Source organism: Colossoma macropomum, unplaced genomic scaffold (genome assembly GCF_904425465.1).
Source record: "Colossoma macropomum unplaced genomic scaffold, Colossoma_macropomum, whole genome shotgun sequence".
In the NCBI taxonomy this organism is placed as follows: Eukaryota; Metazoa; Chordata; class Actinopteri; order Characiformes; family Serrasalmidae; genus Colossoma; species Colossoma macropomum.
Genome location: NW_023494790.1, coordinates 13,010,891 through 13,038,160, shown reverse-complemented (window position 1 = coordinate 13,038,160; position 27,270 = coordinate 13,010,891). Strand labels below are relative to the sequence as shown.

Here is a 27,270-nt window from a genome sequence, read left to right as displayed (position 1 = left end):
CCTCAGTAATACTTCGTTTTAATGTCCACCAAGTTTGATATACTGGAACAGAAACATGGGAAGAAAAATCCACTGCTAGATAATTATTGCTGGCAAGAACGACAGTAAATACAACAACAGTGTAAAATTTTACAATGAAATGTTTTCTAGTTTATAAGAAACAATGAAAGTGGAAAATTACACAAAAGCAATTATAACTACAACCACAGTTAATAGACATAAAAAGTAAATAAAAAAATCTGTGTATTTAAACTACAAGGCCCTTGTACTTACAATCAATTCTACCAGCAATAGTTATTTACTAGCCTAATTTTCTCTTCAAGCATTTTTGGGGTAAATCCCTTTAACATCAATGCTTTAAAGTAAGTGGTACCAGATACTTTAACATATGAAATCTCCTGGAATAATCCCATACTTCACGCATGTAGTGCTTTTGTAGAGAACAGATATGACTGCCCTGCTACACTTGAAATAAAGCATTTTTTAACCTAATCTATCTGCCACATCTATTTCATACGGCCAATTACCACAGACACAAACCATCAGGTGATTCTTTGTACTTAGCAAAAGAATTGAAAACTCACTGACTTGAAACATATTTATAATAGAAGCTAATGGGGAGATGATGAATCTACAGGTTTTCTGCTGTTTCTTTAATTAAGGTGAAATTACTGTTCATGGTAACTGACAATACTCTTTAGATGCAGCAGAGAGAGAGATTAGGTTGGGATTAGGATAGAGAGAAAAGGCTAGAGTGCTCCTTTAAAGAGTTTACGTCAACAGCAATGCACAACTGAGACCGTAATTACAACGTAAATACATAACCATATAACAACTGACCACACAAATCATTCATGGCAAAAAAGGCACTGAGGAACTTTATCACCAAAACAGTATTCTTGTCTTCATTTGCTCTCTGTTTAAAAAAATGTAACAGATCTGTTTGAAAAATAATTTATTTTCATAGAAACTTGTTTTGCAAATCTATGGACAACTACAAAAGGATAATTCTCTCCAAACACACAACTGCCCTCCACCTGAAGTCCTTCGTGGGGCCTTTCAGGATGGCAGGATTTCAGTTAAAGGGACATTTCTATATTAGGGGTTAAACATACTTTGAAAAGACGACTCTTCGTCCAATGCTTGGGGGAAATGTCTAGAGTCTTTCTCAAGTTAGTCAGTTTACTGGCTCAGTCTCCTGTAAGCACAAGGAAATGTTCACAGAAACTGACCACTACAAGCCCATCTACTTTAATTAAATGCAGGCTCAACTAAAGGACCAAGTTTAAACATCTACCCAGAAGACAATGGGGAATGCAGTCATTTGTTTAATATTTCTGACAAAGTGATCTGTTTTGGCATGCCCCATCTTAATCTAGGTGATAAAGACATTAGCCATTCTAGCCCTGTATACTACATACTACATAGCCGGCAGTAGATTGGGTCTAAAATGCAGATGGAATGTGGGCAGTGTGTGAGGAATGAAATGCTTTGGATGAGTTTTTGACAGTCACAGTGCCTTGTAGCTCAGTACTAAAGGGATTGGCTTAAGAATGAGAGTTTGTTAGGCTATCATCATGTGATTGAGTCCTGGCTCTTAAGGCAAGTGTTTCAAGTCCTACTCCCCGGTTGGAAACCGCAGTCAATCTGAGTCAATCCTGCTGTACTTCACATGACCCAACTGCAGCGATCTCCACGAAAAGGGAACGTGGTAGCTCCGGGGGACGACATTTTGGACGTTCCGCTCCAGGTACTGGAAAAACCTGTACCACCACACACGGGACAGGAAATTGCTCTGAGATGCCCCCTTCAGGTCCTGTACAAAAGAGGGGAAAGAAGTCAGGTCCACTTATCCAACAGCAATAGTTTGAGCATAAAGATTAGGACAGTAGTCTGCATAATAATTTCGCCCCTGACTGGCATCTAAAGGGCCTCATCATTAACTCATAATGTCTTTAACACCCTATAATCCATTTGTTTTATCTAACATTGCATAGTGAGTCACAGAATAACCACCTTCCCTAAAGAACCTGTCAACAGATGCTTCTTTAAAGGACAGCAGCATATGGTCGATTCACATACCTCGCTGCAGTGATCATACTGTACTTAAATTAATTAAAAGCCCAGAAAAACTTTTGGCTTAAAACACATATACAGTAGGGTTTCTTTTATAACTTTATCTGGAGTCAACAGGCTTTCTGAGGCAAAGGTGACTAAGGCAAAAGGTGGTTCTACTATGGCACTGATCCAAATAACCCTTCTGACATTTATTATTAGGAAAAAGGGACCCCGCTTGGTAAGACTTCTAGACCTAATATAATGTATATATTCTAAATTAATAAAATATTTCATTTATTATAAAAATCCATTAGCTTGGAGTTTTGGATTGCCATTTTTTAGGCAAAAACTAAAATACTGTGCCATTTTGTGCTGCTTTTGTATGTAATTTTCAGCTGAAAGACAATAAAGAAATGGCTGTTAAACTTTGCAGCGTTCCTGGTGATAAGAAGAAAAGGATGGACAAATGAAGCTAAATCAGGAGTGATGTGGCACTAAACCAGAATGCACTTCAATGATAAAAATGGCAAACTACAAATAGCAGGATTTGTAAAAAAAAAAATATATATATATATATATAAATAATGAACAAAATACTCAGTGTCTCTTTACAACAAAATTAGAATTTCAATCATTTAGGGCATTTACACCATATTAAGGTCTACAAGTCTTGCCAGGTGAGGCTAACTTCAAACCTTAGCATACTCACAAGCCTACATTTCAAATGTTTATTAGTCACATTGATCATTTTTGTCTGGTGAAGAGAAATGAAAATACAATTTCTATACAACACAAAAACTACAGGCTATCTATTCTGGCTAACCTAATGTTACCTGCACTTCACGCTAATAACTATCAGCTAAGGATACCATAAACAACTAGACTAACTTAGCAACCATTTTCCAGCTAATGCTAAAGTTTTAGCCTCAAGACTCTCAGCAAAACCAGACGTACAGTGGTGCCCTAACTTCCTATAGCAAAACCAGGTAATTTTTGGTTTCATCATTTCTATTTATTTAAAACAAAAACTGAAGATTTGTTACTTATACAAAAATAAAATACTTTAGAAGAATGTCAATCATTAATTTTTGACAAAATTCTGCAGGCATGATGAGCAAATGTTACAGGCACTAAAAAGTCTAGGTACTTGCAGGCTACTGTGTAAGGTGGTTACTTACTGGCTGGTTGGCCATGGTGTGGTACCACCAGAAAAGGCGTGTAGTGATGAAGTAGGCTACGACTACATCTATAGTGTAGTGGTCATGAGCGAGGAGGATGCAGAAAACACCCACGACACATAGTGCCCCGCAGCCCCAATGGTACCACCAGAACCGTCGAGGTGAGTCTGTGGAGCACAACGAAAATGCAAAGTTTGATTAGGTCTATAAATACTGCTGCCCTAGTCCTTTTAAAATCAACATAAGGGCAACAAAAGGGTGACTCAACTCCTTCATTTAGATTTCGACACGTGGTGCCGAGCGTTCTTTTTATTCCTGTAACTGTGGTCAGCTGTGGTTCGACTGCATTTAGTTCTTTCATTGTTTAAAGTGCACAGCTGTGTGAAGTCTGCAAACGATATTCATTCTAGGGTGTAACAGATAAAAAGCACCACAAGGTGGCTGTGCTGTTCAAACTGAGTGTCAGAGATTTCAAATCAGGGGAGAACTGTGTATTGTTTTCTTACATTCTCTCATGAAGAGATAGGTGAGGGTCAGCATGACAGTGTGACCGCTGTATAGGTAGTCTCCACACATGTTGTGAGAGCCAGTAATGGTTAAGCCGCCACCAGCGATCATCTTCATCACCCGCCGCATCTGGGACTCCCAGTCACCATACAACTGCAATAGATTGGACATTTGTGTTAGCCATGTGTTTGAGTCTCTTGTGCACCCTACTAACACTTCAACTGTTCCATCCTTCCAGCTGTGTCCTCCCAGCAAAAGCTGCTCCTGAAGGTGTCACTGACACTGTTACCCTTGAAAGAGGAACTAACACTCACACAAGCAACTTCTCAAACACACCTTAAACTGCTTTGCAATTATTTTTTTCATGTGCATCTAAAATGGCTAAAGGAGATATTTTTAGATAATCTATTTGCATATGGAAGAGGAAAGTCGAAGGAAAATAAGTGGAAGTTTCCAAAACTGGAGCTCAAACAATTGTTCAATGATATGGAGAAAATAGGACTCACAATGACCATGCAAGACTTGGCAGACCACCAAACAAGCCCCATTTTGACTTCAGATGTGAAAAAATCCCAAGTGTTTCTGTCGATCCTTCCACGGTGATAAGACAACTTAAAATATCGTCTGAAAGCACATGTAGCTATCAAGAAATCATTACTGAGAGAAAAAGAAAGGCAAATAGAAAAACATTCAGTGCGTTTGTTTAACCTTTTCCAACTATGACAGCCCAGTATTTAGTTTTGGTTATAATCCAAGACCTGGTTTGGGCAATTCATTATGTTAAATTAGGTGTGCTGGTGGTTGAATTTAACAAACCCATGCGATGGCTGGGGGCATCCAGGAGACATATGGAACCAAAACTTCTTAAACTTGCTTACAGTGGAGTCTCTATGTTTTTACTATATTTGTTATTTGGCATCTATTCTAATGATACACTCTTAAAAAAGGATGGTTATTCAAAGCTTCTTTAGTAAGGACAATACAGAACCATGAACATTTAAAGAACCATTTGCATGCTTAAAGGGTTCTCTGCATTTTGAAATAGTCCTTCAGACTGATGGAGAATGTGCTGTATATGGTTATACACCAATCAGGCATAACATTATGACCACCTCCTTATTTCTACACTCATTGTCCATTTTATCAGCTCCACTTACTATATAGGTGCACTTTATAGTTCTACAATTACAGACTGTAGTCCTTCTGTTTCTCTGCATACTTTGTTAGCACCCTTTTACCCTGTTCTTCGGTGGTCAGGACCCCCATGGACCCTCACAGAGCAGGTACTATTTGGGTGGTGGATTATTCTCAGCACTGCAGCAACACTGACATGGTGGTGTGTTAGTGTGTAAAAGGGCCTATAGATGGACCACAGTCTGTAATTGTAGAACTACAAAGTGCACCTTTATAGTAAGTGGAGCTGATAAAATGGACAATGAGCGTAGAAACAAGGAGGTGGTCATAATGTTATGCCTGATCAGTGTATATAGAACATTGTTAAAAAAGGGTTCTATATAGCACCAAATGGTTCTTCTAATGTTATAAGCTTGACATTGTAACAACAGAACATTTTGTTAGCATATGCAATCACTACAACTGGACAAATTTGTCCCATTGTATAATTAAAGATGTAATACAGAGCAAGCCAATGTTAAGCTGAAAGTTCTTTCCCATGTTTGTGAGAAAGTTTACGTTCTTTCTCTTCCTCTGTGCTGCATCCAACAGGAAAGCATGATCTAACAAGTGAAAAGGCCGTCTGGCTGAGCCTAGCTGATGAATGGTTTCCAGCAGGCCCTGCAGGGAGGATTTCCTGCCTTGTGTAGTGGGTGTATGCCCTCAGTTTCACACCCACCCTGATGACTCACACACAGAGACACGTCAGGGCGAGAGTTCCCCATGGGACTGCACCATGGCAACGCAGTCACACTACAAATAATCACCTTGCTTCTCTCCTTTATTACTCACTCTTCTTCTTTTAGCAGGCTTTATTTAGCAGGGTTTTTCAAACACTGCAAATTCCTCTTTGCAAAGAGCAGTACAATATTGCACCACAAATGCAAATATGTACAGTACCTTGAAAAGGTACTCAGGCCTAGGACCTTTTTTTTAACATAAATAATTACCACAGCCAAGGATTTTGTTTGACTGTGAATCGTTAACTCCATTCAGACTGATAAAAATTATGAATAGGAAAAAAAATAGAAACGTCACCAATACATCAATGCATTCCCCTTGAATAGTAGCTGGTTGAGCCACCACTCACAGCTATTAAAGCTAGTATGATGAAGTAACTTTGGCCCATTTCACTCTGCAAATTTGCTCAGAGGTTAACTGGAAGTGATGGAGGACTGCAGCTTTGAAGTCTCAGTACAAATGTTTGAAGAGGCTAAGATTAAAACTGACCAGGCCACACAAAGACATCAGTTTTCTTCATTTTAAGCTACTCTAGTGTTGCCCTGGCAGTGTCTTTTGGGTTGTTGTCCTGCTGAAAGACGGACTTCCTCCCCAGTTTGAGTGTTCTGGCAAAAGAGAGCTGGTTTGAATCCAGGCCTTCTTTGCAATTTGCACCATTCATCATCCCACCAGACAGTCAGTCCCTACAGCTAAAAAGCATCTCCATAACATGATGCTTCCAACACCAGATTTTACAGTGTGGGTGGTGTTACCTGGCTGAAGTGATGTATCTGATTTATCACACATGCCACTATTACACAGTATTCAAGCAAATAAATTCCACCGTAGTATCATTAGACCATAAGACTTTTGGTCACATCTTTGGAGTGTCTCAAAGTGACATCTTGTAAAATATTTACAGGCATGTAGTGCCCTTCTTGTTTGTTTGGAATGCTAGACTGACCTAGGCGAGGCTCTGGTCTTGTATTTTTTTATATCGCATTATGATAGACTGAACTGAGCTTGGGGGAAATTGCAGTTCTGTTCACGTTTGGCATCAAAATACATCCTGCATATGGATGTTGCTTGTATACATATTTAAAAGACAAGTCTAACTGTGTTTGTGATCAGAATGTGTTCAAATCTAGCAGCCCTGATCTCGAAGTAGCTGAGCACTAGCTTGACTACATTCACAGTCAAACGTAACGAGCGCTCCACCCACAACTTTCTTTATCATTGCAGCCTCATTACAGCTAGACTATGTTTAGGGGTATTTAGAGACCTCTCTGGTGGAAACGTCATTGCATACAATTTTGGAACATGGGTTGTGCTTCCTGAGCCTACCTGAGCAGATGAATCTGAAGACTGCAGAGTATTCGAAAGAAACTTAAAGGACGTGTCTTCTGAGTGAATTATCTACTATTGTCATCATATCTTGTATAATGTTGATTTTGCATTTAAGACCTAAACATCGAGCTGGAACTTCTTTTGGTCATCCAAACATGATTAGATCCCTGATTTATTTTGAATGCTCTTTTGTCTTAATTTTATCACAATGATGTTTGATTTCTATTTTCAGTTTTATTACTGCTGAACGCTGCTATGTGTCTCATTCTTATTTATCAGCAAAGTTGTATTATTTATGCAAATGCTATCATCTGTTAGATCAGCTGATGTCAGCACAGCATTCTCTAAACTGTTCCTGTTGAGGCTCCCTTAACTAGCAAACTAATGTAGTAGCTTTTTGGGGGAGGAGGTGAAGACAGACAGAGAGGCGTATAAACAGAAACAGGTCTTTCTGCGTAATCTCAGTGAGTAAGTATATTTTAAAAACAAGCAAGTAAAAACTAAAAAGGTGGGTAAAGAACTTAAACAAGGCAAAAAATGAAAAAAAAAGTAAATTCTATTTCCACGTGTGAGCGGCAAGATAAAATACTACATGTAGTCTAATAATTACAAAGAGAATGAACACTTTAAATCTAATTTCATTTATTTTAGTAAACTGTTGAAAGATTTTAAACATATATATATATTATATATATATATATATATATATATATATATATATATATATATATATATATATATATATATATATATATATACACACACACACACACACACACGTAAAACAATGTCCTAAAACTAAATAAGAAACTATATATATACACCCACACACACACACACACCATGTTCCTAAAACTAAATAAGAAATAAGAAACCATGACTTCAGAACTGATAAACAACTTCTCAGACCACAAGCAAAAGGTGTTCTCTACCTCTGAAGCTCTACAGAGGTTTGTGCAAAAGAAGTGCAACAGCAGAAAACCGTACACTAACGTATGTTTTATGGGCACAGCCTATATGAAGCTGTATTTGCAAAGTGAATGTGCAATAAATGCTAGCGTTCACATGACAGCTCTTATTGCCCAATTCCATTCAATTTTTGGCTTAGATCCAGTCTTTCTGCCTTCACAGTTAACATTCATGTACGTAACCCGTATGTCATTAACATCAACACACCTGGGCCCTGAAAGGACCAGCATGCACATTTTAGCATCAAGATACCCTTGATTTGCTGACAAAACTGGAAGATGACCATATTGATATCACAGTGAAGTGTTACGCAAGAAATACTTTAATAGTCAACCTCATTGTGGTTGCATTACCACATATCAAGATATGGATTACAAACTAGAAGCATATATCTTGGACTCAGAATTATAAGGTTTTATGTGACATTACATGTGTCATGTAATTAATCATTTAGAGATGACAGTATGTATTTTACAAAAAGAAAAAAAAATAATAATTTCTTGAAAATTGCCTGCTAAATTGGAATTAAAATGTTCTATTTGCAGTTCACTCAGTGCAGCTGATGTGGGATAACCAATCAGAATTCAGGTTTTGCTCATGTGCCCAAGCTCAGCCAAAAGCTCTTGATAGACTTCTTAGACAATTTAGTAAGAAATCATAGTAGCAAAAGGTGACTGCTAATGTGCTAAGTTGCTAAGCATTTCTACAGAGTTCAAGGCTCAATCACTGAATTAATAACTTCTATGGCCTCTCTATGCAAAGTGTTTTTCTAAAAAAGTTAATTTTGTGCAAAGATACATGCCCAAGTGATGCATTTCATTTACTTGATTCAAATGCATAACTTAATAAAGTAAATATGTTACATCAACACAGTTCTATCTTTCAGTTTACTGATAGCAAAAGCTGCACTGATGTAATATTTTATTCATGTGGAAATGATGGACAGATTCAGCTATGTACTATTTTCTTTGTTTTTGTTTTTATTTTTGTTTCCCTAGCAGTGAGCCACCCCAAAAAATCTGTCCACACCATTCTAAAAGTTCTAGCTATGGCCCTGTCTACATTTCATGTATTATAAGCATTTATGACAACAGAGTTTGAATCTTGAACAGTTAGTTAAGTTTCTATGCCAGATCGGGGTTGTTTGCAGATAGAACCTTATAATTTTAAACTTATCCTACGACTTTAATGTTAAGTGGTTACAAGGTAAGACAGAGACTTTGTTATGACAAGAAAAGTGATTGAACTTTTTAAAACCTGTTTTAGCATTTTAAAAGTGAACTTTTTGATCCTCAATATCGCGAAACTGAACATAACAGAACCTTAAAATTCTAAGCCAGCAATATGAAAGTGGCTCCAACTTGGTTTCTGTGTTCACACAAGAAATATCCAACTTGTGACACACCACAATCCTGTAATGTGAATGTAGCCATTGGATTTGGTTTTGAATGTATGCATGAACTCCTACCTTGGGTGAACACTTAAAGTGCATCCCTGGAACAGGCAGAGTAGTAATGTACATGGTGATACACCGGTACAGATACAGGGTCCCCACAATGAACAGGAACCGCCTGCCAACAATTGACCTGTCAACGCAACAAGAGACAGAATGATGTCATCAGAAAAACAAATAACAAGGAATTTAAAAGCGTGTGCTGTTGGCCAAAACACTTACTTGTGTTTCATGAGACTCCACTGTATGATCCACAAGATCACCAGAATCATCCCGTTTATCTCACATACGGAGAAAGCCCACTCCACTCGGTCGAAGAAGTCAAAAAACTTGTCAGGTAAGGGAGGGGTCGCCTCCTTAGGAGGCACACGCTCGTGCACTATAGAGATCACAATGGTGGTGATGACGAAGCAGCAGATGGCGTATAAAAAGGCTACACCGGTTTTGCCCCATTCGGTGGGGAACTGTGGGCCAGTTGGCTCAGGTATGGGAATACGCACCAGTTCCTTATTATAGCCATTGACCAAACCATTCCGTTTGTTCTTGCTGGAGGCACTGGCATCACCATTGTGAGATACGACCACATGACCGTTGGCAAAGCCATTTTTATGCACTTCGATATGGTGCTCAATGTTGAGCGCCTTGATCTTCTCCAGGAGGTGCTTCCCGCCATCTGATGTGATTCGGGATAGAGGAGGCTTCTGGAAGTCAGCCTGGAAATAAGGAAGGGCATGTTTATCACTTTTATTCCTAACGGTATACAATATTTTCACATTAGCATATTCAAATTTGTTTAAAGGAAGCAGTTGCAACATTTTTTTTTTCTTTTAAATTCATTATATAGAAATGTCATTTCATTTAAAACTTTTGGCACAAAAACTCCAGCACAAAACTAGAGAAGCAACTCCAGCACAAAACTAGAGAAGCAAACTTCAGAAAATCCAATATTTTATTGCCTGTGCATTCCTTGCAGATGCAGAGGTAGATTAAAATACCTGAGAGAGCTGCAACAAGGCTCGGCCGTCCATGTTTCGCAGGGGTCCAGCATATTCCTGCATGCCCTCTTCAGCGAGCCACAGACCAACCTCTTCCTCAGACCACTGAGCTGCCTTCTTCATGCCCGTCCCTCAGCTTGTAGAGATGGAGTGGAGAATCAGAGGCAAGGGAGAGGAGGGGGCAGAAGAGTGCAGACCACTACAGTACACAAGAATATCCTCCAGTTGCAGTCATTTTTCAGAAGAACAGCAGCCGAAAATGATGACTGTAGAAGACAAGCTCAAGGCTTCACAGGTATTAATCCAAATAAGATGTCATCTCTTAACGTTCTGCGCTGTCTGGGATAAAAAGCAGATCGAGAAGATCAGTCAAAGCACTTCAAATGAAAAATAACTGACAGCAGATTCAAAGTACAAAGTAGAGTTTGTGGACAAACTAAGTTGGCTCGCCAAAGCCTATTACAAGAGCATGGAAACTAAGAACATGGGAGTTGATGAGCTTGAGAATTTGAGGAGTTGGACCATTATTGTGTTTAGATCGAAAGAATTTTGACCTGAATGTAACAATTACCTTGGAATCTACTATGAGATGATGGATGGATGAACGAAAGATAGCAGGGTTAGATAAGTGCAAACAAAAAGCAAAGGATCTCTATGGCAATATGGAATGATGGGGAAAAAATGTGTTAAAGAGGAACAGAGAAAAACAGTGTGTGTGTTGCAATAAGTGTTGAAATATGTTTAAGATAAGAGTAAAAAGCAGTTCAGTATTTTGCACATTTGCTCAAAGAACACGACCGCAAGTGGTAGAAAGACAGCACCACAGCAAGAGGTTTTAGCTTGAAAGGTAACAGAGCAGTTTATGGGAAAGGGAAAATGACAGGGGGATAAAAATGGATTTAAAAAAGGAAAGAAAATCATCTTCCTACAAATAAAAAATAGCATTATTAAATTATGATTAGGATAATGAAGTGTATGATTGTGCGAAACCTAAAAAAGAAATATCATATAAAACTTGATCAGAAAATACTTTCATCATTACCCTCTGATGGATTATTTAACCTAACAAATATGACTAAACATAACCACAGATGTGTGAAAGTTTTCCCAGAGCAGAAGCACGTAACAAGTCAAAACAGGGACGTTCTCAAACACTGAGAACCTTAAGTGAAATAAAAGTGTTTGAATTCACAATTTAACCTCTTAAGTTAAGCTATAGCTTGTAGTTGACTACAATGTTCAGCTTCAGGAAATGTATTAAAAAATGAAAAATGAAATGAAATGGGGGAAAATAAACAAGTAAATGTTTCTGACCAGAAATATTTATTTATTTTAGTCTGGTTTGGTAGTTCTTGCTATATGTTTAATAAATTGCCTACAAATTGCTTCTTGTTAAAGAAAGAATACACACTGCCAGTATATCTACCATCTACCCATTTAAATGGCCAATCACTGAGGGCCAGTGCTTTCTAGGTTAAGTTAGCCTGAACGTTACTGTCACTGTAATCTTACTTTTGTAAAGCTTTTAGGCTGGCCTGTATTAAAATATACCTTAAAGCAGCACATTTTCTGTCATTTAAATCATCTGACTTGATGGTATTGGGAACTGCTAATGGATGGCTCTTGTCAACTGGCTCATGTCTACTGTATATATAGAGTAGACAACTGGAGAAACACTCATATGAAGGCTAACCCACCTCAAACTTTCTTTAAATGCACAAACAGGAAATTTCCTGCTTTATTAGGATTAGGTCTGTCACAATGATTGCAATTATTTGAGTTGTTCGAGATGTTAGGGATGTTAGCATTCACAATTATATGATCATGCAGCAACAAACAAAATGTAAATGTGATGCTTTTTCACTGGTTGAGGGAAATATATGTGCATAAAAGAAACCAGAACACACATTTACGTTTAGAGGACAGCAGTGAGCAATGTTAGTTTATTTGACCTTGAACCGTCTATAAATCACTTAAACCCACGAAGTACCGAGAGCTAGGAAGCAAGACAGTTAAAATTTAATGATCATGGCTGGGCTATTTGAAATTCATGCAGGCCTGTTGCCAAAGCCCATGAGGAGACGCATCTTACTCTAACCGATATCCACAGCCCTTCTTATTGGTTAACTGAAACACATGTATTGCCTTCACTTGAAGAATTCAAAGAACGTGAGCTTGTTAGCCTGGGTGGGGCAAGTCTGCTTACAAATCTGCTCCAGGCAAAAGGAAGGGATGTTTCACTTATGGTTTATGTTATGGTGGGGCTTCCTCTGAGGCACAATCAGCTGTGTAAGTTTCACAGACGCAGTTTTAGCAAATCAAGATGAAAACAAGTCCAGCTTTCTGATATACTTTCATCAGCACAAGAACAATGAAACACACCACAATAGTTTTAAGCACACAGATGCACCACAGTTACTGCGCCCCGCCCAAAGTCAACCCTTCAAGTGAAAAAACTGAAAGTGTCTCAGTTGTGGGTAACGCATTTGGAATGAGTTACATAAAGTGTGGTTAATTTCTTACTCAAACATGCAAAAGTTAGGCAACAAAACCTTTTGTAGGCTTGTATGGCTGACATGCAAACAGAGGCCTCTACTGTACACAGATAACACAAAAGTGAGAGTGTGGCAACTGTTTGATGTCAAACAGCAAGCCTAACTCCAACTAGCTTCCAAAAGAGATCCAAGGAGGCCTGGGGCCGTATTACAGAAACTTTCTATCTTTTTGTCTTAACTTAAGATCTGACAGGTCAAGATAACATCTTTCACAAATTCATATTACAGAAGCAAATCTTGTCTTCATTTAGGAATTTTATTGTATCTTATAGCATCTTATCAAGTTAAGAAATCTTAAATTACTCGATCGAAATCGACCATCAACCGTCATGTCTGCTAACTAACAACTGACCATATGCACACAGCTGAAACGTAAACACGTGATCAATCAAGCTAGTTAGCCAGGCAGCTAGCGACCATTACCGATGTAACAAAAAAGGTCAAACATATTCAAGCATGATAACTGAAAGTTAAGAATATTGTGGCAGCACTTCATGCTGTTTTTCAGAGCACTGTCACTCCACAGTTTCAGTTTCATTTTCCAAACACTTCAACGTTTTTCCTCCTAATAAACAGACACACTTCAGCTCTGTCTCCTCATTATTCACCACCATCACTGGAATATTTATCTGATGAGTTTTCATCAACATTAACACATGAAGGTAATAAGAGGGGATGGTGGAGATCGTGTCTGCAGCATCTGGGGTTTTAAAACTCTGTTAGAAAAAAAAAACAAGTCAAAGCACCGTTTTCAGTGTAGATATATGTTAACGTCATTATGCTAGTTATAGTGAACTATACTGACTGTCACTCCACAAAACAACAGAAATGGCTTAACACTTGTGCCAATTACTGAAAATATCCTTGCAGCAGAAGATGAGTTCTAGGGTTTGGGAACATGCGATCTACTCAATGTCAAGAGGCTAATCAACCTTTTAAATAATGCACATCAGAACAAGTAATGCATTCAAAATCTGTGGTTGGATCTCAAGGCTTTAGACTGATGGGTTAAAGCCCCACCAGATCAAAGGGGATTTTTCAAAATTTCTGCCTAATTAAATTAAGATGCAAATAAGTCAGTAATAAGTGATTTGATGTGAAATGCTCGGTTCTAGAGAAACATACCCAGTCAGAATTGTTCACAGCAGTAGTGACAGGAACCAGATTTCACAGGTTCACAAACAGTTTTTACATGAAATGCTTATGAATACACTGCCCAAATGCCCAAGACATTGTTTTACAACAGTTTTAATATAAGGTTTTGATGTAATAGATAACAACAACAACAACAACAACAACAACAACAACAACAACACAACAACCACAACCAAAAAATATATGCAGGGTGTTATAACACAAAATAGCACAAAAAGTGATTTACCACTATCAACGTTACATATAAAAACTCATGTAGGTCCACCGATTGTTTTGGATAATAAAAATAAAAAAAAATACTTGTGTTGTACACATTTTGACCCCTGGTTCCAATCACCACCATTGTAAAGAACTGAGTCGGTAACTCTACAATGCCCCCTTTTATATCAAACCCCCATGAATGACATGATCTCAGTGATTAAATTATTCAGAACTTTTGGTGGAATTCTCCTTTAAGAGTTTGTGTTCCAACTCTAAAATAATAACTGAACAATGTCCAAATCAATGTTTCTGAAACCAACTTCACCTCATGTGATTCACTGTACGTAAACAGCTACATTCAAAACCAGTTTTACTGTTTTATCTCTCCTTTACGACTTGTTCTTTCCTGAGTACTACAAGCATAAAGCTTAACTTAATCTACAGCCACTATATACAGTACCCACATACCGCCACATGTCTTCAACGTAGCATGAGCTAAACATAGCAACACAAGGTTAAGTGGTGACCACGGTCATGAAGTACTGTAAACTCTCTTACATAACGGTGCACCTCATACATCACTGCCAGCTATAAAACCTCTTAAAACCTCATTTCGTGCTCACACCATCTATCTGGTTATGTCTCTCAACACCTACTGTTTCCTATTCAAAGCTGTGTTTCTGTTTAAGCTTACCACAGTCCCACTATTAGTGTTGGTAGATCTGCTCTGTCCGTGCTGGCCCCAAAACACCAAACACCACTTGCTCCTGAAGTTCTCAGCCTCTCTTGGCTCGGCTCGGCTCCTCCCTTCTACTGACTAACTCCCTCCGGCCACACAAAGCCCCGCCTGAGCCCTCTAACTCACTCATTTAATCTTCCACTGAGCAGTGACTGGCCTCCATAAACCGCCACAAGTCTTGCGCAACTGTTAGGCTCTGTTAGTTAGTTGCCTAGCAACATCAAGGAAAAGGGAAAGAATACATATATCTAATGAGTAACCATATATGAAACTAACAACTTAATACTGACTCACTCAAGTGGTTGCTAGGATGAGAAAAATGCCCTGTAACACAGCAATTTGAGCAACCATTCTGAGTAAGAGACCATTCCAAATCCAAACTAGTAACCGTTCTTAGTAGCAGGTCACACGGTGAACCTAGTTTTATTCAACTTTGACTTAAACAAAGCAAAACACACATTTATCTTTTAGATAACCAAGAGCAATATTTTCCATCCATAAAAATGTCAAATCACCATCTAAATTTACAGAGTAGCATAGTGCAAACTTTTTTTAAAAACTACTACAAATTTAAAAAAAAAATAAATAAATAAATAGTATAAAACAAATACTGAAATTTCGCATATTTAGTAATACTTAAACCAAATTTAAACTTTAAAAAATAAACAAAACTTTTGTTTTCTTTTATAGATGCAGTATCTTATGCAGTGTCAGAAACCACAAGCAAGTCTATTTGACATTAAAGACTTAACAAAACATGCTTTTAGGAAAACAAACAGGCAAAAAGTAGTAGTAGGTCATACTGAACACATCGGGTTCATTTTTCACCCTGCCCTATTCTTAGAGAATTCCTGTAGACTCTAAAGTGGTATTCAGTTACACAATCACCTAAATTTTACACAACAAACAAAGGTGCTGAAACTTGGACCACAAAACATCAACTCTCACCTGTATTAGATTTCACCCACCCTGCATTATCTACCTAGTAAGCCAAGAGCTGAAACACAAATATCAGCAGCTAAAAATGCCCCAAAGAACGGATTTGTATAATTCAACGGACCACCTACGAAACGGGACAATCAAGTTTAATTCTTGAAGCCATTCTTCCATGAACTCAGAGAGCACAGAGGCAGAGTTTCACTACTCATTCACAGCAGAATATAAAAAGCATGTACTAGGTAGTTGAAACTCAACTTAAGTTTGCCTGTGGCAAAAATACAGACCTGATTAATTGGTGCAGAATGAGGAAGTTACTGAACTTGCCTGAGAGCTCTTTAGTTTGAAGTTCAATGATGCAGCACATTCAATTTCAAGGCAGCTTTGTTGATTCAAGCCATTACACAGAAGTGATTCTTGAAGACCAGGAAAAGAGCATAAACCACAGAGCACAGTTTGTCAATCAGACGTGATCCTAATCCGGCCTATGTTCCAGGATTTTTTTTTCATTTAAAAGCACAGCATCAAGCTATTAAATTACTTCTGACCAGGGTTGCACAATGTATCGTTTGTTAATCATTCCACTGCTTTTTAGTTTAAGCGATATTATTATTGATATATTCTAGGACTTTTATATCAAAATCACACCTGGAAAGAGTGCAGTATTCAAGCAGAAAGAGCTCTTTTAAAGTTAATATAGCCTATTTAATCATCAACATTGGCTTAAAAAGTTTAATATGGGTTTTAGATCAATGAAAAGGAAGCAAACACACACGTGATGTGTATATGACATCAAAACCAAAACCGGAAGTTGGGCAAGTTCAGCACTCAAGTCTCAAGCCAAAAAGTGGGTATTCTGATTTTCTTGGCCAAAAACAAACAAAAACAAACAAACAAACAAACAAACAAACAAAAAAAACAAAACAAAAAAAAACACAACACACACACACCACACACACACACACACACACACACTGAACACAGAGATACACCAACCCACTTTTTCCCTTTCTCTAAAATAACTGAGCAGCTAATATAACATAAGAATTTTAATAAAATTATGCATTGCAACAAGTTAAAGAGCATCTGTGCAATAACTACAGCAAAGTGGAAAAAGTTAAATGAAGTTAAAAAGTGCTTCTAGGCCTTTTCCATAACTGCAGAAATCAATGGTCACCGGCACAGTTTTTTTTGTGTGTTTAACTCCAGGTTGTTAGCTCCACACCATGACAACAGCTGTGTTACTTCCTCCCAGTATGTGCACTCATCGTTGTCTTAACAGAGTCACTGTTAGAAATACACTCATCGGTGTAGATTGTAGAGCAGGCAAGTGAGCACACAGCCCTGTGGAGCAGCAGTCCTGAAGCACAGAGGGTCGGAAATGTGGCCACCCATCCTAACATACTGTTTCCTGATGGATAAGAAGTTGTGAATCCAGTAATAGACAGATAGGGGGACATTCAGCTACCACAGTTTATTTAGTAAAAGGTCAGGAATGATGGTGTTAAAAGCAGAGCTGAAGTCTACAACCAGCATGCAGGCATACAGTCATGGCCAAAATTGTTGGCACCCCTGAAATTTTTCCAGAAAATGAAGTATTTGTCCCAGAAAATTATTGCAATTACACATGTTTGTTATACACGTTTATTTCCTTTGTGTGTATTGGAACAACACAAAAAGACAGGGAAGCCAAAAATGATATAATTTCATGCAAAACTCCAAAAATGGGCCGGGCAAAATTATTAGCACCTTTTCAAAATTGTGGGTAAATAACTTTGTTTCAAGCATGTGATGCTCGTTCAAACTCACCTGTGGCAAGTAACAGGTATGGGCAATATAAAAATCACACCTGAAACCAGATAAAAAGGAGAGAAGTTGACTCAATCTTTGCATTGTGTGTCTGTGTGGGCCACACTAAGCATGGAGAACAGAAAGAGGAGAAGAGAACTGTCTGAGGACTTGAGAAAAATATCAACAATCTCAAGGTTACAAGTCCATCTCCAGAGATCTTGATGTTCCTTTGTCCACAGTGTGCAACATAATCAAGAAGTTTACAACCCATGGCACTGTAGCTAATCTCCCTGGACGTGGACGGAAGAGAAAAATTGATGAAAGGTTGCAACGCAGGATAGTCCCGATGGTGGATAAGCAGCCCCAATCAAGTTCCAAAGAAATTCAAGCTGTCCCGCAGGTTCAGGGTGCATCAGTGTCAGTGCGAACTATCCGTCAACATTTGAATGAAATGAAATGCTATGGCAGGAGACCCAGGAGGACCCCACTGCTGACACAGATACATAAAAAGCTAGACTGCAGTTTGTACGTGTTTAGCCAAAATGTACGTGAGTAAGCCAAAATCCTTCTGGGAAAACGTATTGTGGACAGATGAGACCAAGATAGAGCATTTTGGTAAAGCACATCAGTCTACTGTTTACCGAAAATGGAATGAGGCCTACAAGAAAAGAACACAGTATCTACAGTCAAATATGGTAGAGGTTCAAAGATGTTTTGGGGTTGTTTTGCTGCCTCTGGCACTGGGTGCCTTGACCGTATGTAAGGCATCATGAAATCTGAAGATTACCAAAGGATTTTGGGTCGCTGGGTTTGCATCCTAGGTCATGGGTCTTCCAGCAGGACAATGACCCCAAACATACTTCAAAAAGCACCCAGAAATGGAGACAAAGCGCTGGAGAGTTCTGAAGTGGCCAGCAATGAGTCCGGATCTAAATCCCATTGAACACCTGTGGAGAGATCTTAAAATTGCTGTTGGGATAAGGCACCCTTCAAATATGAGAGACCTGGAGCAGTTTGCAAAAGAACAGTGGTCCAAAATTCCAGTTGAGAGGTGTAAGAAGCTTGTTGATGGTTATAGGAAGTGATTGATTTCAGTTATTTTTTCCAAAAAATGTGCAACCAAATATTGAGTTGAGGGTGCCAATAATTTTGTCCAGCCCATTTTTGGAGTTTTGTGTAAAATTATATAATTTTTGGCTTTTTTCCCTGTTTTTTTGTGTTGTTCCAATACAAACAAAGGAAATAAACATGTGTATAACAAAACGTGTAATTGCAATAATTTTCTGGGACAAATACTTCATTTTCTGGAAAAATGTCAGGGGTGCCAACAATTTCGGTCATGACTGTAAGTGTTAGGGCCCAGGGTCAACTAATGGACAGATGAAAATGTGGTTTATTTGCATACACAGATGACCGTTTGACCCTTGATGCTGCAGAGCCAAAGGTCCTCTGCTGATGTAGTGAGCAGTGCAGGCTTTATACAGATACATATTTTATAAAAGCATTGTGGCTAGGTATTAAGTCAAGCCCCATGTTTCTAAATGAAACATCCTAAAACATCTGCATAAGCCCAAAAATACAGAATCTAATACTGAGTACTGATATACCAAAACATACAAAGCTTGAATGAATAGCGCAAATATATATATGATTCTTAAGATTAGCCTATTTTTGGTTATTTATTTGTAAATAAATTTGTATTTCCTATTATACAATTAGTAATTAGAGGCATATTCACTAACTAAAATAATTTCATTGTGAAAAATAGGTAAGAACAGAACCGAACAATATGTAGATGTACACGAAAGCAAGACCATGCCGCTGCATCATGCAGCTGACCAATGGAGGCACGCCGTAGGCAGGACTAGTGGACACACTAGCTCAGCCAACGAGTATCCCCAAACCAATACCTGTGTTTAAGTGACAGTACTGGCATCAAGACCAATACGGTATTAGTATAGGTGCAACCCTACCCGAACAGCAAATTCAGTGTTCGAATACTGGCAAGTAGAGCAGTTAACCAAGTACTCTGTGAACAAAGCTGTGAACATTGCTAATTCAATATTGCTCCTACTTCTGACAATCTTTTTTGATTAAAAGTGTTGTCATTAATCAGCCGAGTACATTGCTGGAGCTGATTAGTTTATTTTGGGAATGCTATGGCATGATTTCTACTTATTGCCACCAAGAGGATGTTCAGAGACCATCAACAGCTGCTTACATACTGAGAATATCTCAGCTAATGCCTAACCCCATGGCCCGAGCTCTCCTTATAGCCCCAGGCTGGACAGTGGCCACCTTAATGTTGTCAGGTTCAAACGCAATTAGGCTACCACGATAGTCCAAGAGTTGAGAGAGGAAGGATTAAAAAGTGTTTATAGAACTGTCTCTAAGTCACATAATTAACTGTCCTATTTCTTCCTCTTCCCTCTGCTCCAAGATGACTTCATTCCCCACCGGGCCACCAGCTCACATTGCTGACCCTATTTAAAAACAGCCAAATGCAAGGCAAATGGACCAAGAGCAAATAAAAGCAAGAAGCTAGGCTCCATGCCTAATGAAAGGCATTTTCGTTTGCCTTAACCACAAAAAATAACAGATGATAGTGAATAACAGTATTTAAGATGCTAAATGAAAACAACAGCTTCTGATCACAGAGCCTTATTAATACTACTGTGTGACTAACATTTCATTTGCTTTTTCTCATCAAGAGTGGGATATTGAGCTTGTTGCAAAAAGAAGCTGCACCAGGTCAAGATAAGTTTGATAGGACCATCACTGTCAGGCAGAGGACAGGCCACAACGCTCCCATTCATAGACTGAATCACTCTCTGTCCTCCAAGAATTCCTTAACACACACATTCCATAAGCCTGAATCTAATTACCATAGCTCAGCTAAACTCAAGTGCACCAGCAACAAACAAGACAAGCCCGGGTGACTCAAAGCACTGGACCCAGCCGCCCAAAATGTGGTTCTTCCTCAATATACAAAACCTCTGTGTAACGCAACGGCAATATGTACCGGTGCTGTGTTCAAAATATTTGCGTCCACATTCGAAAAAAAGAATAGATGTGGTTTACCTTCAGGAAAACAAAAACAATTTTGTTGTTTGGTACACAGTGCATGTTTTACATAAGCTACATACAGTCAAATGCAAAAGGTTTTTCAAAAGTGAAAATAAGCTAACAAACTCTACAGGGAAACAAACTTAAATATGGCATTTTTCTGTAAATTTAGCACACAATTTCTGCTTAATTGCTTAGTTTAACATATTAGAAAATAATTCTAAAAGATAAAATCTAAAATGCACCTTCGGCACAGGCCACATTATGTGTCCCCCTCCCTCAATATGTTGAATAAACTGTAACTGTGCATTACAAATGTGTAGAAGTGTGCTCTCTGAAGAGGACGCATATATATTTTGTAGGAAATCAACAAAATATGTAATATGTAAACTTTTGCATAACACTGTACAGTGCTGGACCCGCTGAGAAGTGACCATGGCAGGTTGTATGGTCAAAAACTTTGTGATCAAAAGAATATTTCTTTCAACGAATAGCTCACTTAACTACATGAAGTTATATACCTAGCTAGGTTTTGTTAACAGGAAAGTTGATGTAGAATTTATTTTGGAGAATAAGTTTGTCTTTAGGTCTGGTGAGCAAGACAGACATCAGGCTTTTGGAGAAAGAAAAGAACTGATGAGTGACAGATGTGCATAAGCAAACAAAGCCTGCAGTGTACCTTGTGGCATCTTGTCACAACTGCAAGTTGTTTCCTACAGATCTTACAGCGGCACACAATAGTGTGCTGACACCTCTATTTGGATGTGTTTAGACTGCGGTATCTGTTCATTCTCAACAATGTTCTCACATTCAGTTCCAAAGCTAATCTTCGAAGAAAACTACAAAAGCTGTACAAATGCTTTAAGATGCTATGCTCAAAACTGTTGAGCAGCAACTGCAAGATCACAAACACAAACTAAACACAGCCCATCACAGATGATTTCAACCAAGCACATGTACAAACCAAAGAAAATAAACACAATGACCATGCAACAAAAGTTCAACACCTTGCTCAATTCCCCATGGAAGGAGTTTTCCATTGCTCAAGCCCTGATCCTGGACTATGGTTTCAAGGCTCAGTCGGGATCTGGAGGGATAACAGATGTCTTGGAGTGAAGCATTGTCTCCTATCTTTAGCAAATAAACCTCAATAAGTAAGCCTCAAATTTCAAGCAGCACAATGGAAACCACACAGGCTGTATATTGCATTGGATCATTTCTTCCTTCATATAAATGGCTAAACACTCATATATCCAGCTTTTGAATACAGATTACTTGGTTTTTACTCAAAATGTAGACGGCACACAACTAATGCAAAACATTTTTATTAGGCCTCATTCATTTCCAAAGGCAGCAAGGCCCTGATCTAATTGTTTCTAAGGAAATTTAATGTAAGGCTGGCGAATTGTGGCACTTCCAGCTGAAAAATCCATCTATTAAGCCATTTCAAAAAGATTGAAGGAATGCCAAGTGGTATATCACATATCGCCAAGAGGCTGAAAAATATTGAGATATACATTTTACAGTATCGCCTAGTTCAGTTGTCGACAACACAAATGTTAAGAAGAACCATTTTGCCCTTTTAACAAAAAAAATCAAAGCACCTTGGGAGCCACAACATTTTAAGTCCATTTTACCACCTTGGCTGTAAATATGTCTCTGTGTGTACTAATGCACTGGGTACCGACTAAAAATATAATATAAACGGAAATGCAGACTTACTTTGCTCTGCCTTAAGCTTTAGCTCAGCTATAGCTGCTTTTCTCACATCTCTGGCAGGAAACCTTTCCTCAAAAGTAGAACCGTTTCTTGTAAAATGTCTCCCAGCATTCAATTTTTTACAAGGCTGAAGTCAGCTCCTCATTTGCCAGCTTCTTGACCACATTTTCCCATTCCACCTTAAATGGTGCCTGAGGCGCCAGAATGTAACTGCTGCACCATTTAAGGTGGAACGGGACAATTCGAATGAGAAGCTGGCAAACGAGAAGCTGACTACAGCTTCGCGACTTTTTAGTGTTTGACAGTTTCTCACTGAATATTAAACGTATCAGGAAACCAGCTGGAGTGCTTATAAATGCAGATACGTCCGTTCGTCTCCAAATGATCGATGCTCGTCTTAAATCTTTCTCTTTGGATTTTCGTTAGCTACTAGCTAGGTGAGATGGTTGTCTGCATTGGTATGGTGACCAGCAGCCTGCAAGCCAATCTTCAGGGTTAAAGGGTGAATTAGCAGAAACTGCATTAACTCCAGTGTTTAAGACCATTTATTGTTTAAATTGTGTTGAACGATCAGCAGAGCTTTATTTTACTGCAAAGGAGGATTATGTTATTTTTACCTAAATATCAAATTCTGCTGTGGAGCCACAACAGTAAAAGAGCTGTAAGCTGCGTGTTGCCGACCCCTGGCCTATTTATCTAGTATGAGTATAGCATGTTTACATAATTATATATATATATATATATATATATATATATATATGTATGAACCATTATACAGAAACTCGAAAGCTACATCCCAGCATATCTGACAACAGAGAACTGAATGAGGACAATTCGCATTAAACAACTCAATATAAACTATGAGCAAAAGAGTAAATTATTGCCAGAGGTGTAAAATTCAGGTCCAGAAAGTAAAAATCCTTCCCAGGCTTTTTGTTTCACATCAGTCCACTCTGAATGACTTTATCGGTGACGATTTTCATGTTTGTTCAGTCCTTAGTTTGAATACATGGCATGTAGTAACATTGTTAAAAAACTGATTGCCCTGTCAATAAAGCACCGCATTTTCTTTTACCGCCTCTATCTCACAAACACAAAAACGTCAATTCATTTATCTGCTCTGCAAGTTTCACCTTTCACATTTCACTGACCATTTTAGCAGCAGTGAGCTATCACAAAAGTGAGACCAGTTTGGTGAGGCTGACGACCAGTTGACCCTCAAATTTTGTTTATAACCTCACGATAGCAGTAGATGAACTTTTTTTTACTATATGGCAAATGAAGCAGAGAACAAGACAGATATTTTGCCTAAGTTATATGATACTCCTGTCTCAGAGTACTGGTCCACACCCTCAACTTCCTCATCTAATTGCTAAACAGCATATATACTATCTTTTTTCCTTCTCTTATAAAGCTCCTATTTTGGAGATGAAGGTTTCTCACAAAAACCTCAATGCACAGAACTGTTAAGGCACAATCTTAATTCATAACATGACAAAATATTAGCCTTTGAAAAAAGGAATGGTTTGTCATTTATCCAGCTTTAGAATATAGATTATTTCATTTTTAGCCAAAATGTAAATGATACACAACTAATTCAAAACATTTTTTTAAATTAGGCCTCATTTCCAAAGGCAGCAAGGCGCTGATCTAATTGTTTCTACGGATATTTCATTACCAGTCCTCAAAGATAAAGACATTCTGGCTTAATTGAATTTAAATCAATGTTATCTCTTTAAAGATCATGTGACTCACCACTCTCGCAGGGTAACTGATGATTCTTCATATACAATGACTCATGATGAGCATTTGTTGACTAGATGTGGTGGTAAGGGCACTACTATATATTGCGAACAATGCAAATAATAAAGCCAGGATTACACAAAGACAGTGATGCATTTACACAACGGAGATGATCTGCTGATCAAGCTTTGTTGGCACAGGCTAGAGCACTGAAGATGGAAAAAAAAAAGGTCAACTGCGAACTTCTGAAGTATCTAAGACACAGTGGAGGCAAAAGTATCAACAGGAAACCTTGCACAACAGCAAATACTAAGCCATATTAGGACCACGTGCTTTACACAGGCGTGTCTCACATTTTCCACAGACAGCCGAGAGAACCTTACATGTTTAAACAGTCAGAAACAACAGGACAGCACAAGACGGACCACCCAGGAGGAAGCGCTGCATGAGAGAGAAGAACTGAAACACGTGGCCACTTGAAACGCAAGAAGTGGATCCCTAACTGTGGGCCGTACAGTTAGAACTAAAATTGCATTAGCAGTACAGCTGCACAAGATAAAGCCTTTACAATACAAATACCACAGAAAGCTGCCATATGCAAATGAGCCCCCTAACCAAATCATAGTTTTGTGCTCTAAGCATCCTGACCAATGTCGGTTCGAAATGAGGGTTTCTGTGGGTTTTTTGATGATGTTCACGTCATCCAACAAAGCTAAATTATTTTGGTCAAAACAATGGAGTCAAAATGTACGTTTTTAAACTTGTTAGTCCTTGAGCAGAATTCATCATACCATTAAAAATAATTCCATAGTGATTCTTGGTTTCCTGTCCACAGTGATCTAATTCCGTTGACTTAAACCATGTCACATTACTTACTTCCTTACTTCTTCAATGCATTTCAATATACTGCAAGGTGTACAGCATTCGAAACGTATAGCAACACAATGATAAATAAATACTACAGTCCAGAAAAACTGGACATGCTGAAAGAAATTACAACAGGCTGCTTTTCACTTTTGTTAGTTGTACACTAATGCACCAAAAATGATGTGTCCTTCTCCACTTAACTACATGGAGCACACACTGTGCTGGCTGGACAGTATGCAGGACTATAAACTATAAAGCTTGTACATGGCTAAACAGGCACTGCAGTTCTAAATACAATACAGCGCACTTCAGGGCCTGGTTTAAGTTTGTGAGATGAGAGCCCAGCTGCTCATCATTCTGTTGCCTGACTAAAACAGTAAGAGGTTGTTAATGAGAGTGCTTCCAGCAGTAAAATACACCTGAGACGTTTCTAATGAGTCAAAGATCACAGGCACCAAGCTTCCCACCACTCACTGAACCTCAACCTATGAATACATTAGTCAAATGCGTGTTTATAGCTCAACCAAAAATATGTGTGTGGGGGGGAAATAGACTAAACATAGGTGTAAGTCATTAGAGCTGAAGAGCAAAACTAATGTTTCCCCTCAGCTTGCAACTTAAGCTAGCTAGATAGATAGCTATATTTATCAGTAGCGTAGCTTAACTGTTTATTAAACAATGTTAATATTTTCCTTCAAGCTGAGGTACTTTTAAAGCCATGTCCATTTTATTTCCTCTTTTAAAAACAGAAGTGGTTGGTTTAGTGGGAAACAAGATAATCCTTACATTTTCAAAACAAACAAAAAACAGTATAACTGAAAGGACGTCCAGGTAAGAACAGTGCTGCAGCTTTACTTCAGCCTTTTTCAGTCGTTTGCTACGTTCACACGGCAAAACAGCTACTGTCTCCTAAGACTCCGAATGCAGCCATAAACCGCTTGTGGTTTGTGATACAGAAGGGAAACACAAATGTGCGGTGCAGGAGGGCATCAAGAGCAGGATTTGGCAAACGCTGTTCTGAGTCGCACACGTTCACGGTTCTGCTATCACTGAATGAGGAACGGCCACAAATACGTTTCAACGCAGAGATAACTGTGCTAGCTTAGCGAAACGCTTCAAAACATGCTCTGATATTTAAATGTTTCACATATTAACACACATTAGCAACATTATCGGGTGAGAAAAAGTTGTAATGATCAACAGATTGTTTCTGAAGAAGAGAGTGAGGCAAGTGTAAGTAACGAAGCGAGCAAGCTTATTATGTGGCTCACATTCCTGCGTTTTCCTTAAACTGTGCAGGCTAACGTGGATGTAATCGGGTTAAACGTGCAAAAACAGCCCACAAATGCTGGTAGGCGGGTACTTACCTACCTGCCATGAATCTTCTGCCTCTAGTGTAGCGGTAACATGTAAGGCTGAATCTTTTTTTCTTTAACTTTGAGATATCCTGTTAGGCTCTAGTTGCCTTGAAGTGCAGTAGCAGGTGATCTTTTCAAGTCAACATGACCGAAAAGGCAACTGAAGAGGGAGAATTCCCGAATTACATTGCACGTTCATCCCTTTCTGATCCACGAACATAAGATTTGTTGATCTGGAGGAGGCGGGCCGAAGCGTCAGCTAGTGGTTGGTGGAGGCGGTGGGGTGGGGGAGGGGGTGGGGTGGTCTAAGGCTACGTTCACACTTCAGATAAATGTGATTTTTGTTTTTCGAAGATTTTTAACGTCTGGTGCCCGCTTTTTACCCAGCGATAAACTCGGACGTGTTTGCTTTAGTTTATGGCATCGATACAGTGGTTGCTTTAAGTGATGACGTAGGCGTGGGCAACGAAGTCTAGTTACGTATTATGATGTCACGGATGTGTAGCGTATCTAATGATGCTAAGAAACGTTTGAATCTTATCTCATTTCAAGCCACTTGCGAATGAATTTGGGTTTTGATGGGATTTGTAAGAATCAGACCGCAGGCATTACAGTTTTATTTGTTTGTTTGTATGTTCTTTGCTTTGGTAATAGATCAGGCTTTGTAAAATCATAAAAATAAGATTCCAATCAGATGTGCAAGTAAATCAGATTTGGGCTGCTTCAGCCCTTCGTGTACT

General features: G+C 38.6%; 1 protein-coding gene across 3 annotated transcripts; it reads right to left on the bottom strand.

Annotated features, from left to right (window-relative positions):
- Positions 1-652: 652 nt before the first annotated feature.
- Positions 653-26,751, bottom strand: sgms1 (sphingomyelin synthase 1). Of its 3 annotated transcripts, none has more exons than XM_036572192.1 (7): positions 26,540-26,751; positions 10,401-10,739; positions 9,628-10,118; positions 9,421-9,538; positions 3,743-3,896; positions 3,237-3,403; positions 653-1,816 (listed from the first exon to the last, which is right to left on the bottom strand). In XM_036572192.1, the coding sequence occupies exons 2-7, from the start codon at positions 10,521-10,523 to the stop codon at positions 1,643-1,645; spliced, it is 1,227 nt and encodes a 408-aa protein (XP_036428085.1). In that variant the 5' UTR covers positions 10,524-10,739; positions 26,540-26,751; the 3' UTR covers positions 653-1,642. The 3 variants fall into 3 exon arrangements, with proteins under 3 accessions (XP_036428085.1, XP_036428086.1, XP_036428084.1); XM_036572193.1 differs by having other exon boundaries at positions 26,544-26,751; XM_036572191.1 differs by lacking the exon at positions 26,540-26,751 and adding an exon at positions 15,006-15,161.
- Positions 26,752-27,270: the final 519 nt, after the last annotated feature.

Excerpts from the sequence above, each read along its gene's own strand:
- sgms1 (XM_036572192.1), bottom strand. The coding sequence starts at position 10,523 with ATGAAGAAGGCAGCTCAGTGGTCTGAGGAAGAGGTTGGTCTGTGGCTC. Across the intron at positions 3,897-9,420 it reads ACTTTAAGTGTTCACCCAAG|TTGTATGGTGACTGGGAGTC; the intron begins GTAGGAGTTCAT and ends AATCTATTGCAG. Across the intron at positions 1,817-3,236 it reads ACACCATGGCCAACCAGCCA|GACCTGAAGGGGGCATCTCA; the intron begins GTAAGTAACCAC and ends TCTTTTGTACAG.